This window comes from Pogona vitticeps, chromosome 3 (assembly GCF_051106095.1).
Source record: "Pogona vitticeps strain Pit_001003342236 chromosome 3, PviZW2.1, whole genome shotgun sequence".
Lineage (NCBI taxonomy): Eukaryota > Metazoa > Chordata > Lepidosauria > Squamata > Agamidae > Pogona > Pogona vitticeps.
In genome coordinates, this window is record NC_135785.1 from 229693716 (window position 1) to 229709394 (window position 15679).

At 36.4% G+C, this 15679-nt stretch overlaps 1 protein-coding gene across 15 annotated transcripts in view; it reads left to right on the plus strand.

Annotated features, from left to right (window-relative positions):
• The window catches only part of ABI3BP (ABI family member 3 binding protein), a 160973-nt gene that overhangs the window by 62695 nt on the left and 82599 nt on the right, over nucleotides 1-15679 (plus strand). For all 15 annotated transcript variants that reach the window (XM_020785011.3, XM_072993870.2, XM_072993873.2 and 12 more), the window contains 7 exons: nucleotides 661-732; nucleotides 2400-2492; nucleotides 3923-4000; nucleotides 5061-5135; nucleotides 5785-5859; nucleotides 8395-8466; nucleotides 8741-8812. In XM_020785011.3, the coding sequence (XP_020640670.3) occupies nucleotides 661-732; nucleotides 2400-2492; nucleotides 3923-4000; nucleotides 5061-5135; nucleotides 5785-5859; nucleotides 8395-8466; nucleotides 8741-8812 (537 nt within the window). The remainder of the gene's footprint in view (nucleotides 1-660; nucleotides 733-2399; nucleotides 2493-3922; nucleotides 4001-5060; nucleotides 5136-5784; nucleotides 5860-8394; nucleotides 8467-8740; nucleotides 8813-15679) is intronic.

Below are 15679 nucleotides of genomic sequence, written 5' to 3' on the forward strand. Positions count from 1 at the left end.
GTAAAAGCAACCATAATAAAGTCATCTGCCTGTTGCCTGATGTTATTAAAGCAGTAACAGATAAAATAGGAAGAGTTGCAGTAGCTGCCCAAAAGCTGAGGAAAAATTATGTGAATATGGCTAATTGAAAGGCCTTAATTTTTATGAAACTGTGTGTGCATTTTAATTTGTTTGTGCTTGATTTTTAATCCAGTACAGTTTTTTGTGAATATTATGTATCTGTATTTGTACTTTGAAATTTGATAGCATTATTTTGTCAAGCTAACACTCCACATGTGTATATATTTCTATTTGTATTTATGTTTCAACTGTAATGCTAGTGGTGGTTGCATGACCAAAGCAGTTAAATCAACAATAAAGAAGTGTGACATCCCTGGTGCTAAAACTTGAGGTATCAGCTTTCCTCTCAGGCAATGTAGGATGAATTGTCTTTCCTCATTTCTGTAGACAAAGGATTCCCAGTATTCTGGTACATTTTTCATTGCAGCGTGTCAAGTTTACCTCTGTGTGTTTATACTCCTAGAAAAAATGGATGCTTTAACATGTAGTGTGATTATGAGCTCAGAAGCAATTTCAAATGTACCTGCTCTCAGATACATATTTACATCATGATGACACACCTATGGATTTATAAAAGTTCAATTCTTACTATTTTCACAGTACTTCAAAATGCCACACATCGGAAACAGTCTAAAATGCCAGAGAAATCTCCTTTAGCAGGACCAATATTAGGTGACTGAAATGTTTTTTATTCCTGATCTTATAGACACGCTGTGGTTTACTCAACACTTGTCTTTTCTAGTTTTCTCTTTCCTTTGAATGGATATAACAATGCTTTGAGTCTTAATTTCTAGTATTGCATCTGAATATATACAGATGTGGAAAGGTATATTCTATAGATAAGAGTACGAAAAAATGTTAACTGCAATCTTGTTGGTAAAAACTGTAAACATTTTGATAATGACAATAATGATTATGACAATGATGAAACTGAGGATAGACTTGCAGTTTGAGACAATGACATTTCCAAAAAGCATACATGTTGGCTATAAATGTAAGCAAACCAGGCTTTGACCGTGGAAGACAGTTTTAAACTATACAGATATTTGAAGATGAAAATAAGGAGAGGAAACACCAATGGCTCAGTTAAAGGAGGGCCACATTTATTAAATATAACTCAGATTTCCAAAAGAGCTAAGTATGGGTTCCTAAGTCATGGGGCATACACAGCATGGCATGCCATCCTGGTCACAGGACTGGCATGGACCGCATCTCTTCCCAGCTCCACCAGTTAAGATATGGGGAGACTTCCCCATATCATATCTCGTTGTGGACCTTGAGTATGAATGAGTGAGGTGAGATAGTCCCAACACTAGTCTTTGTAAAGCCATGGAGCTCCATAGCTCTGAGTGCCAAACCTTGGGAATTATCAATCATCTAGCACCCATATTTTCCCATACATGAATTGTGCCACAAATCATCAACAAGCCTCTATTTAGATATGGTAGTTATACCCTCCTCAAGCCCATAGTACAGAACTCTGCCACTTTCAGAAATAGGCAGCTTACAGTCAACAAAGGTGAGCTGTATTCTCTGGCAGCCCAGATACCATATAGCAAAATGCTCATACATTCCCATTCTCACACCTAGCGAAGCACCCCATGATCAAATTACAACAAAAAGCCACATGAGCACAAGCCTATTGAGTGTATGGTTATCTGAAAGGTTCATGAGGAAAAGGCAGGAAACTGAGCTTGGCCCACATTTATAAGCCAAACCTAACACACACCAGTGCAGATGACTTACTAATGTCAATGAACCTACGTTATATCTGCCCACAAAGTTACCCTCCTCGTACCAAGACTATCTGAGGTAAAGCACCAAACTATCATAAGGAGAGAATTTTCTGTGATTGCAAGATGAAGCTAATTACTATTTCTGCCTTTGTTTGTTCCCTTCCAGCTACTAATGCTTCATATTAACCAGCACTTGGAAACATTGCTTTTAAAGTGAATACAGTATTTTAGTGTTCTTTTAATTAAAAGAAATTTGCTATCAATTACTTGTTTTAACTCTTAGAGAGACCTATTCTATTGCTTGTTATTTCCTTTTGATGAAATAATTTTAATTAAAAATACAAGAAAAGCCCCCCAATGCCCCCAAGACCCTCCAACATCCTCCTTGTTAACATAAAACATAATGTCCGTTACACAAAATTTGCACCATTGTTGCTACAGACTGAAATATGATGTCGTGATTCATTACAGAAAAAAGGAAATAATGAGTGACATCATTACTTTTAACAAGTTACTGTACTTCTAAGCTCTGATATTAATGTCTAATTATAACTTTTGAACTAAAAGCAATTCTCTGAATGAATCCTTTACTTTTATATGTAGTGCACCTAATAGTTCCAGATTTCAATGGAACTCAAAAGAAATTGCCATCATCTTTAACATTGGATGTACCTGAGAGACCTAAGAAGATACTTGGTAAGCACATAGGTTGATTACTCTTGAGATGTTGTAAACTTTCATTTAATGAGGAATTCAAAAATAACACATTTGGAAATGAAACCTAACTGACTGAAATTTATGTTTGTATGAGAGATCTTAAATTCTGTTTGCTAATGTTTAACTTCTTCATGGTTAAACATACATCTTCATAGTTAAACATTCATCTATCTGTCTTGTGTGAAGGATGCTCATGAATTATATATATCTTCTTAAGTACTGATAAGGGTTACCAGAGTACCAATGGAGTTATGGAGAGGTTTCAGATGTCTCTGTTTCTGAGTCTAGATGCCAGCAGGAGTGTGTGGAAGTGCCCCAATCCATTCATTACTTTTTTAAAAAAAGGCATTGGGGCTGCTCTTTCTGGGGAGATATTCCAACCTGCTTTGACCCAGGTCTGTGACATTATCTGCATTTCCAAATCTATTTTTTTTCTAAACTTATGAATGGAAGTAACATAGGTGGAGGGAGCTATGCAATACCCTAATTTTGTGACCTATTCATTCAAAGTCCATACAACAATCAACTTTCCAAATCTCTCTCTCTCTCTCTCTCACACACACACACACACACACACACACACACACACCAATGATAGTTTAGAAATATTTCAGTAAATTTAATAAACTAAGCTGCGTGAGAGAAGAGAGAAAAGTAAGATTATTTTAAAACATTAAAAGTGATTCTAAACTGCACTGCAAGGCCTACTCATTGCCCTACAGCTCTGTGAAATGTCTGGACGAACAGCTGCAAGAGACTATGCAGGGACCTTAGTCTGAGCTCTCACTGGTGTCCAGGGGAGATCTTGGACATTATTTGAAGGTTCAGCTGTCACTTGTCTTCTCCTTTGGTGGCAGCAGTTCAGTCTGATTTATTGCTTTGTCTTCAATTCAGACTGCTGGCCATATTTTTAACCCAACAAATGCCAAATTGAATATTAAGAATCTATTATACCATTGCTCCATGCCATGGAAGCGTGTGCAAAGAGCAGCTCTTTCCTTCACCCCTAGTTGCCCTGGAATCACACAAATAGCCCAGATTGGTTACATTTTTTTCACATTTGTTTAAAGAAAATATATTTGCCTAATTTTGAGATGTATACTTTAGTCGTATTTGGGCCTAAATCCACGCACTACAGAAGATTCATTGAATCAATTATTGACTTTCTATATAGTCGTTGATTCAACAGAGCTTCTCCAGCTGGAAATAGAATCTGGAGTTAGGCCGGGGGCATTTAATTTATAACTGGGGAAGGAGAAAAGAGAGTCATTGGTAGTTAGAACAACTCAGTTTCTTATTTACATCCCTTGCTACTTCTCATAGTCTTTCAACTGTATTGATCAAGTGTGTGTGTGTGTGCATGTGTTCCTTTTTCAGAACACTGAAATCCTATTTGTTCCTTTATATAGTTAAAAATGAAACACAAGAATGGCCAGCGGAATCCAAAACACCAGAATTGCAGGAAATTTCACCCCATTCCCAGCATGGTGATTATTTTTCTTTTCATTTCAATATAGTAATGTGACAAAGCAGAATATTATTTCTTCTACTCAAGCAGTTTGATCCCATTAAATTTTAAGAGGACACATTCAAAATGATATTTTGGTATGCTTAAAATGTTTCTGTATATAAAAATATCCTTTTAATATGAATTATGAGGGTGAAGAAGATTTCTGATTAGGAAATCCATATTTGAATTAATAAGGCCCATCAGTACTTTATTTATGGTCTTTATTTATGTTAGCCCTTCAATGTCATTTGCACTCCCTTCTTCTATGCTATTATACTTCCACATTATGTAGATACAGTAGTTATTACGAAACAGGTTTCATTACACAATAATCATGTTGATCTCTATGATTTCCAGTTATAAAAGTTTTCCGCCCTGGCTTGCCAGCTGTGTCCTAGTTTTTCATGAATTGCTGGCATACTCCCATGATCTATGCTGTTACAATGGTTTTTGGGCCCCAGTTCTAACCACATTTTTGCTATCAGGAATACTCTATTAAGATGAATCCCCATGGACTGTGGATTTTCAATCTGGGCTTTACCTAATGGAGGGAAATGCACTATTTGGATTTAACAGCTATTTTGGTTGTGATCCAGTTACACATACTTGTAATAGGGCCAAGTAGGTATGCATAGGATTGAATTGTTGGTAATTTCAATTTAGGGACCAACAGTTCTTTTCTCCACTAGACAATTAAACTACAACTGACTTGTTCTCTTATGTTAATCCCAACTGAGCAGCAGAATGCTTTCCACTTTGTTTCAGAGACAGCAGGATTGGCTATTGTTAGCTAGATCCTTGGTTAAATTTGAGGAGAAACTGCTTTTAAAAATAGCACAAGGTAATTTGTTTTTATAAAGAATTGTATACATTATTTCCCTATATTTACTTTCAAAGGCCCATTCATATTCAATTATATCTTTATATTCTTAAACCAGTTTCATTCTGTCACATAGAACTAATTTAATCCATATTATCTAACTATCACACTAAGATATTTTATATTAACGAATTCCACCATTCCCCCCAACTTGCAGCTAGCACTGAGCTAGATTGGAAAAGCAGTAAACCTACATCTGCCAGTGTCTCAGAAGAATCTGACAGCTTTACAGGTAATACATACTTCTCCTGTGCTTTAGTTTAACTTAGAATAATGAAGTTGGAAGGGGCCTATAATTTACACTGTTATCTTGAACTGGAAATAATATAGCATATTTGTTTCAGAATTCTTTTTTATAAAATACTTGCTTTCTCTTCATATAAAGAATATTCTACTTCAAAATGAAATATAGGTTAACTTTGGTCTATTCTTAATAACGGTATTCTGTGACTAGTATTGGTTAACAGTGTTTTCAGGACATTACTAAGAAACAATAGCTGCTGTATAGTCAAAACCTAGCAAAAATTCCTCTCTAGGTTTATCACTCGCACGTGATGAGGCTATTTTAAAATTCTACTGAAATATAATTCTAATGGTGCAGGATTATATGTGCATAGGATTTCTTCAGTTAATTAGCAGATCTTTTTTCAGTGATGAAAGTTTTAGAATTATAATTATGAAAATATGCTTGTTGGGAGAAACATCTAGTGTTTCATTGTTTATTATGAACTAAACTATTTCTTTAGTGAAATATATCATCATTTAGTCCTGAACTATTTCTTCATGTGTCCACAGTATAATGAATATCTAAAGAAAGGATATTATCTCTGTCTCTCTGTGTCTCTGTCTAACTGTCTCCCCACCTCCTTTTTTTTTAAAAGCTCACACTGAAAGTGAACTGGAATCTTCAAAACCTAGCATAACACCTTTGGCAGAACTGCCATATGACACATTGGGTAATATTTTTTTAATGATACTTCCATTGCAGATTTACAGCTACTGGAAATCATGGCTGAAGATGTATGGGTGCATGTGTGTAGTTAAATGCATTGTTTAATTATCTGGATGCCATAAGTGTGACATAGTACAGTAGATAAGCAAATATGCACTGCATGCAAGCAAATGTACAAACATTAATATATGGAGTTCTTCCACATAATCTTGGTCACTGGAGCTTCTGCAAATTACGCAGTGTCCGTTAGGCAGCCCTCACATTGACAAGTTTAGAGGTAAAGTAGTGGCAATGCTCATGAATTTTGCAGATGAGACCATACTGAGAGAAGTAGCTAATACTTTAGAAGACATGATCAGGATTTAAAATGATCTTTACAGGCCAGAGAACTGGATCAAAACAAGCCACATAGATTCCTACAGGTATAAATATAAAGATCTGCATTTAGACATGAAATATGACACGAGCAAATATAAGCTAAATATAAATATAAAGATATGGAGGAATGGTTGAGGGAGCTGGGATACAAAACCCATCTTCAGATATCTGAAGAGTTCTCACATGGAAAGTAACACAAGCTTATATCTTGCTGGTCCAGAAGGTAGAACCCAAACCAATGCATTCAAATTACAAGAAAGGAGATTCTGACTAAGTATTAGGAAGAACATCCCCATCATAACTGGGCAGTGTAACTGAAGTTTTTGGCCCATAATGGAAGCTACTGCTTTTGATGTGCAATCTTCAATTCCCCCTTCTTTTGTTCCTCTGTCTATCCTAAAGTACTTTCTAGATATTGCATTGTTTTTATCAGTTTTCAGGGCATAACTTATGGCTTTATTAATTGTTCCCACCCCATCAGGTGCAATGACTTCACAATGATCTGGGCCTAATCGAGTGCAGTTCAGGCCCAGTTGAATGGGACTTGTTAGTCACAACTGAAGTCCGCATTATTTCAATAGGTGTTCTCTGGATAGGATTACTGTAATAATATATTCAGCCTCCTTAGACAGCCCATTACAACCTTGGAATGTTTTATATACATTATTTCTGTATTTTAAATTCTATCTATAATGATCTATTGGCAGTGACTTTTTTCTAAGAATTATTTTGTGATCTAGTCTTAGCTTAAAAAGAAAAATCTTTGCAAAACTTTTCAAAACATTCTGTGGGGTCAGGCGTATATTGTTGTAGGATCTGAAAGCAAAGAAAGTGGTCATGTTAACCAAACTCGAGTTCTATTGTTTTTCATTGCAGTATATGTGACTAACAGTTGTTTAAAGCAGCACAATATTATCATGAGTTTTAAAAGAAATATTATGTTTCTTTTCTTGCTTTAAGTGGAGAGAAAGTGGACTCGCAGATTACCTCTTAAGAATGAATTGGCAAAAACTCAAAATGCACTGGCTGACTGCTTTTAATGATCGTATGAGCCTGGCAGTGGATTTACAGAAAGGATTCTATAAAGTTTACAGTATATTGTATGTGGCTTGTTCACAATAATCTAGCTTTTTGCTAGATTTTCTCTTATTTATACATTGTCATTTTATTATAAGTAAAATATTGTTTTACAAAAACCTTTCTATATTGTCAAAAGGCCCTCTGCTCAATTTCCTCTAATATGAGCATTGGGTCTTCCACAACTTTGGAAACCAAAGAGTGCTTCTTGAGCACCCAAAGCAAACCTCTTGATTTTCCTATGGAAAATATACAGTATGTAACTGTGCCTTTGAAGATACCACAAAGCAAGAATTAAACAGAATTCACTCTTGTTTCCCATGTATGGTCATTTCATTCAGCATCATTGGTCTTGTGATTTCAAGGCAGGGGGGTGATAATGTTTCTTTATAGGATTAAAGCGTAATGGCCATAGTCAAACGGACAAACTGCAACATGCTTAATCGCATTTGAAATCTTCTTAATCAGGAATAACTCAGTTGGACTGTGGCCAATGTGCCCTTCAGATTGCATGTACGCCTAGAAACTGACACAAGAGCCTATGAGTTGAAGAGTGAAATGTGGCTATTTGAATATCACAGCCTTGAGCTTCCCTTGCCTTTAGAACTGTGCAAATTAGCTTGCCTTGCAGTATGTAGAAGCTTCCTTTATTTTATTTGTTTGAGTATTTATTCTGACTTTTATTTCGTATTTATTTTCTATATGTAGACATATCTGGGCTTTATAGTTACATTTTTTAAAAGGAAAAAATATTTGACCTTTTAAAATAGATGATGCTTTTTCATAAATTTTATTGTCAGCACTACTTGGTAGTTTAGAGTGGGGAGATCTGGCTTCTTTATTCCATGCAAGCTTCTCTTCATTGACATTTGTCTACCTGCTTAGTACAGTAACTTCAGTGGTCTTTGATAGAATGGCTTAGCTACTTATACCAAGGGTGCTTATGTTTATTATAATTGTAATGCAGTGCCTATTACAATTTTGTGGACATTGAACAAAATTACTAATTATCTTTCTTTCAGAATTTAAGATATTTGTGTGCTTGGCTTTTCATCTTATCTTACATTTTTTTCCAAACTTTTAGCTCCACTTGAGTTTCCAGAATTTTCTAAAACAAAAATGCCTCCCTCACTCCAAATACTCACAGAAAAATTGGGTAATGGTGCTTATCTTAATTTTGTTTTTAATTTAAAATTTCTTGAAAATTGTATTTATTATTAGAGCATAATAATGATAGTAGCAAAGCCACACAGTGATGAAATGTTTAGTTCTTCTTTTCATAAGGTTCAAGTTACTTATTTAAAGCAGCTTTTGTTATTTATAAATTTATGTCTGAAATGGTCCAGTGGACCTTACCAATAGACTTCTTGAAAAATTAATTCTACAATAATAATCTCTATAAAGATCTGGCCATTTTTTTTTTACTATAGCTTCAATTGAAACACAGCCTGTTCCTACACAACCCCAAACAGCTGCTCCAAAATCCACATGGACAAAGCCAGGTAATTATTTTTCTTTTCCCCTAGAGCTGCATTTGAATAATGCAGTTTGACAATACACTGTGTTGTTACTCTGGACAAAGGACATTTTGCAACTGTAAACTGAACTCCTCTCTAGGGCACATGTATGTAAAGAAATAATATCCTAAAATTTACTGCAGAGACAGTTTCTCCCATTTTAATAAAAACTTTGTCATAATACTTTATACTGAGAAGCCACACCAGTTTTATCATATAGGGGAGAGATGATGTCAGCACTTTTCAATCTCTTCTTTTGTTATTATTGTCCTCCAAAGAGTCCTGAAGTATTATAGATAATTTACTTCATCTTAATAATAATCATCATCATCATGTTCCATCAAGTCAATTCTTATTTATGGCAACCCTTTTCAAGGTTTTCCGGGCAGAGAATATTTGGAAGGGGTTTATCATTCCCTTCTTCTGGGGACCGTTCAGCTTGCCCAAGGTCACATAGGCCAGCTCTACTTACAGGAGGCATAGTGGGGAATCAAACCCCCAAACTTTGGCTCCGCAGCTAGACATTTAAGCTACTAAGCTATCTAGCCAGCCAGCTTGCTTTCCTTTATTTTATCATAGCATCAAATAAATTGTGGAGAATGAAGCCAAGGCAACAAGTGCCCGCTTATGTCAACAAAAGACACAGTTCAGCATAATAAGAGTGCTACATACAGTGTTAAATGTGTGTTTCAAACTTTGTGTATTGCCTTCACTGTAATCCCCTCTGGTGTTTATGCTGCACATCTAATGAGAGCCCCAACCAGGGTAGAGATTGTGGTTGTGTAGGATCTAGTGTAGACAGAGATTACCTTTCCTTTCACAAATGAACCCATCCCCAGCTGCATTCATCCCATTGCTCTTCTATCCCACACTCCCCTTGATGCCAGTGAGTGCATCTCTTCATGGGATAAAGCTTAATAGTGAGTAATTCCCATTAGATTGGTGTTGCAGGCAGAGGGATATCAAACACCTTTCTCTGCAGCATCTACTTGCAGTGTAGATTCTTGACACTTTTCCTGCCAAACAAATGGTTAACTATGTCACCGAACAAAATGCGTACTGTCCGGCAAGAGAGGCTGTACTTGGTTAATTATTTCCTTCTGGCATATAGAAGTTACATCTTATTTTGATTACCTGTGTTAGTATATACAGAATTTTCAGGGCAAACTTTTGCTCATCGGATGAGTTTTAGTTAATTAGAAAATTAAAATGCTCTTTCTAATTTTATCTTCATTTGCTTCAAATTTGATTTAAGATACACAAATGCTTTAGGGAATATAAAGAGGAAGAGTCAACTGATTTTACTGTTTAATTGGCTTCTTAGTTGCTATTTCAAGTGCGTTTTCTAAAAAGAAACTTTATGGTAAATCTTCCCAGATTTCCTTTTCACTATTATTTTAACTCCATCAAAGGGAGACATTTCTTTTAATTTAGAAATATCTTGAGTATCCTCTTTCTGGTGAGTTTTTAGTTTCTTCAAAATACACCTTTGTTGATATGGTTATTATATTTTTAATTCTGATAGCTTTGAATCGATGTAAATAGAATTAATGCTAATTTTTTCAGCAAAGAAATCATACAAATTTTTCCATATAAATTTTCTAGGGTGACTGCAATGTGTCTGTTGGCAAGGAGCCATTTGCCAGGTTTGCCATAAGTACAAACCTGTTAATTCAGTTAGCATAAATTTACATATGTTATAGAAGGAGTGCCTTTTTATACAGTTCTGTATGAAAGAAATCATTTCACATGCTAGCAAGGTTATGCTCAAAATCCTCCAAGGTAGGCTTCAGCAGTATGTGGACCGAGAACTCCCAGAAGTACAAGCTGGATTCCAAAGAGGCAGAGGAACTAGAGACCAAATTGCTAACCTGCGCTGGATTATGGAGAAAGCCAGAGAGTTCCAGAAAAATATCTACTTCTGCTTCATTGACTATGCAAAAGCCTTTGACTGTGTGGACCACAGCAAACTATGGCAAGTTCTTAAAGAAATGGGAATGCCTGACCACCTTATCTATCTACTGAGAAACCTATATGTGGGACAGGAAGCAACAGTTAGAACTGGATATGGAACAACTGATTGGTTCAAAATTGGGAAAGGAGTACAACAAGGCTGTATATTGTCTCCCTGCTTATTTAACTTATATGCAGAATACATCATGCGGAAGGCTGGACTGGAGGAATCCCAAGCTGGAATTAAGATTGCTGGAAGAAATATCAACAACCTCCGATATGCAGATGATACCACTCTGATGGCAGAAAGTGAGGAGGAATTAAAGAACCTTGTAATGAGGGTGAAAGAGGAAAGTGGAAAAAACGGTCTGAAACTCAGCATCCAAAAAACTAAGATCATGGCCACTGGTCCCATCACCTCCTGGGAAATAGAAGGGGAAGATATGGAGGCAGTGTCAGATTTTATCTTCCTGGGCTCCATGATCACTGCAGATGGAGACAGCAGCCCCGAAATTAAAAGACGCCTGCTTCTTGGGAGGAAAGCGATGACAAATCTTGACAGCATCTTAAAAAGAAGAGACATCACCTTGCCAACGAAAGTCCGAATAGTCAAAGATATGGTTTTTCCTGTTGAGATGTATGGAAGTGAGAGCTGGACCATAAAGAAAGCAGACCGCCGAAGAATTGATGCCTTTGAATTGTGGTGCTGGAGGAGGCTCTTGAGAATCCCCTGGACTGCAAGGAGAACAAACCTATCAATTCTAAAGGAAATCAACCCTGAGTGCTCACTGGAAGGACAGATCCTGAAGCTGAGGCTCCAGTACTTTGGCCATCTCATGAGAAGAGAAGACTCCTTGGAAAAAACCTTGATGTTAGGAAAGTGTGACAGCAAGAGGAGAAGGGGACGACCGAGGATGAGATGGCTGGACAGTGTCTGTGAAGCAACCATCATGAATTTGACACAACTCCGGGAGGCAGTGGAAGATAGGAGGGCCTGGCGTGCTCCGTTCCATGGGGTCACGAAAAGTCGGACACGACTAAATGACTAAACGACGACGATGAAAGGAAACTAATTCTGTCTTCCATACATTTTTAGGATTTCTTCTAATCTTATTTTTTTTATTCATAAGCTTTTATCACTTTCTCCTCTAAATTGAAAATTAATATTAGAGGCAATCCTAGCATTATTTGAAAAAGAGAAGTAGTTTCCCTTTTTTGTTTTTGTTTTGTTTTTGAACTATACATGAATTATACTCATGTATACTATTATACTATTCCCAGGACACCCCGGTAATAACATATATAATTCCAAAAGTACTTACATCTTTTTTTTTTTTTTTTTTTTTTTTGACTTATATACCGCCCCATACCGCTACAAGCACTCTCTGGGCGGTTTACAAAGGTGATGATTTAATTACAGCATAAATATACATATGGATACCCTATGTTCTAATGTAACAATTTTATTCTTGGAAGTAAATTACATCATGTTCCCTTGACTGACATTGGTAACACTATGTATGGCACAGTGTCCTGCGCTTGCTGATTTCAAGTAATGACAGGCATGTATTCCTGCATAGCAAAGTCAAATGAAAACTTTTAAACAAATATTTAATTTAAAAAATGAGATATGCCAAGGTGGAAAAAAAATGGTGAGAAGCTATGCAAATGCTGGCATTAGAGCAGAAAGTGGTCATATTCCTAGCAAGAAAATGAAACCCACAGGATAGTGTTACACCAAGGACTTTTAACTAGAGGAATGAAAACAAAGAATGATAAAATCTCAGTTGCGGTTATAGGTTCAGCATGAAAGAATGATCCAAAAATATTGCATGGAAATATAGTGTTCAGTAGGAGGAACAGCATGAGCTTCAGGCAGTGTGTATCAGGGAGACTAAACAAGCAAATAGACATCAGTATTGTAATATTCGAGAAATTCAAAAACATGCCAGAAATGCATCATAGGTTCTCAGAAGGCATGGTCTAAATTTTCAGTTGGCTCTGTATTAAATACAGGCTGAGTCCAAGAAGGACCGCAGACTCAATTCGATAATTATAGCCTACTACTTAAAATGGTTCATTTTCTTTTTAATTCAATTATCTATGCAGAAATTTGCTATTTCTCTTTGTAGTTAATGGTGTATTCTGAATGAAAGGATTAAACTATTCTGGGGTTGTTGTTTGGTGGGCGTGTAACATTTGTGCTTTGATACAGAGCAGTAATTTCCAAACATTCTGCCTTCATTTATCTCAATTCACATAAGTCTGAGTGTGACAAACTAGCATTTTACCCAGAACTGTTGTGTATTGCAGAGAGAGCTTGGAAAAAATGTTTTTTTGTGCTGCAACTCTTAGAACCCTTCCATCAGCAGAGGCAGTATAATGCACACATTTCTATGGTTTTATACTCACAGGTATGCTTACTGATGCATATAATATCTAAAATCATACAAAGCTTTCATTGACTCACACTCTTTCATTGACTTCTTGGCACTTCTTTTGTCATAATATAACTGAGGATGAAATTAAGCATTTATTTAGAACTGCAGCATGTTGTCTTTTTCAAGGCCTTCAGTCCTCCGAACTTGATGTATAGTGAATGGCAGTGGCATAGGAGGTCTTTTACTGCAGATTGGCCCCTCATTATTAATAATTTGGAATAGACTCTTTTTATTTCAAATTTGACAGCCAGATTTCAGCAACAGAGTTCAATTCTTGATCATTTTTTAAAAAATTAAGCCACCTGTACAGGCTTACAGGCTTCAAAGTAAAAAGATAGTCTTCCTTTTGATTGTATGCAGATGTTTTTCCAGTTCCTTGGCAGGGCTTATTACAGTTACCACCAAAGGCCAAAAACAAACAAGTTCCCGGAACACAAACAAGTTACATATGCAAAGTGTGGGCTGCAAAATCAACTATCCCTGTTTCAGAGAACAACTCGTATCTTGAAGCTAAGAATAAGTTCACTCAAGGGCAGTGTGGGGAAATAGTATATTAGTGGAACAAATAAATAATGTTTAAAACAGGAAAGAAATTCTTAAAAGGGTGCTGTGTATGTACAGTGTGTATGTGCAGAAAAAATGAAAAGTAACAACTTTTGATTGTATTTAGTGATACAATTACAATTACCACCTATATCACAGATATGAGTTTTTTGTAATAAGCTTGTATTTAAGACCAGTTATAATATTTGAGGTTTGACAGGTTCACCTAATAAGGGATAGCAAGAATCACAGTTGATAAATCTCATAATAGTTCTATATAATCTGTGATTCCTATCGTCCTAGTTCTGATTTCCTACATAAGAGACATTTGGCATTCCTTTTTTAAAAAAGCAGAGGTTTTGAAAAATAAATGAACCAGTAGTTATGTGATAATGAATTGGAATCCTTATTCAGAATTCTTAAATATGCATGTTTTATTATCAGTTGTACCTAGCCTTCCTTTTTTCCCTAGAGAGCTCAATGTCTTCGGCATGAAATTCACAGGCTGACTTAAATTCAGGCACTGGTTCGTACCCAACAATGCTCTACCAACACTAGAATGTCATCTTTGGCACACTGTGTGTCCCCAGAGCTGCTCTAGAGACAACCTCCAAAGGAGATTTGGGTGGCGTGCAAGGGGAGAAAGAAAAGGGAAACTTTTGTTACACAAGTAGAAGTCTCCTCCTATAGTTTTAAATGTAACCAATTGTCCAATACTATATATAACTTTAGCAGGGTTTTTGAAATTAATCACTAAATTCAGTAATGATTTATTAATTTTAAACCACACAAACCTGCTGTATTTTGAAAATCTCTGAAAGTTCTTAGAATTTGGCATATTAGGGGTCCCTCAATGAGGAAAAATAATGGATCAGTTTGCCTGAAAGACCTTACCCATCTCTACTAACTGTATTCTACAAAACAGAGTTGATGCAGCATGCTAGGCTGCTCTCTAAAGTGTGAACAATGCCTTGGATAAGCCCTGCATTCCAGTCAGAGGCCTCTGCAATCAGAGATTTGAAACGTTACATTTTAGGACTACAGATCCTAGAATCTGCCAGATGGCATGGATCAAAAGAAGTGGCCAATTTGTCAAAAAAAGTTAATGCCATATAAACCTTATGAATTCTTTAGGTGTCACAAGAGTTTTTGTTATTTTTGTGTAGCAGACTAACATGGCTACCTGCTTAGAAAAAATATAATGAATGATAGTAGTCAATCATAAGCATATATAACTTCTTTTAAAAATGATATTGGAGAAGGGAACCAAATTAGATAGTCCGTTTTTGTTTGTTTTTTGAATACTTCAAAATATTGAATATATAGAGCTTCCTCAGAATATAGTGCAGCACTTATGCATAAGAGGCTATCCTAGAACTCCACTGGTGTGTGTGTGTGTTTTTGCTGCTGCCTTTTTCCATTTAGACGATGAGCCAAAAGGTTTCTGCATTCAGATAACTTGACCCAGCAGAGGAGGAGACTAAATGGAGGTACAGGAGAATGTAAACAGGGCCTGATTAGAAAGAAGAGTGATGAACTCACACCATTGGCTAGTCAGGCAATTGGCCATGACCGGATGCATAGCCATCTCAAACCCCAAAGGGAGAGAGATGAACCACTATGTAAAAAATGTAATCAGGGTACCTGAGGTCTCTTGAGTTGGAGTGGAAGTTTGAGGTCTGGGGCAAACTTCAGGCAGGCTTCAATGTGCTTCCTGGCATGGCACTAAGTGGCAAAGTGGTACAAGGGCCAGAATGTCCAATATCATGGTCTGCATCTCACCAAACATGTAAATTGTGTCTCATGAAAATCAGAATGGACCAGGTCTATTCTTGTTTTCATGAAATGCAGTCCACATACCTCATGAGACTGAGATATCAGGAATTCTGGTCATCATGTGATCTTGCCACCAAGT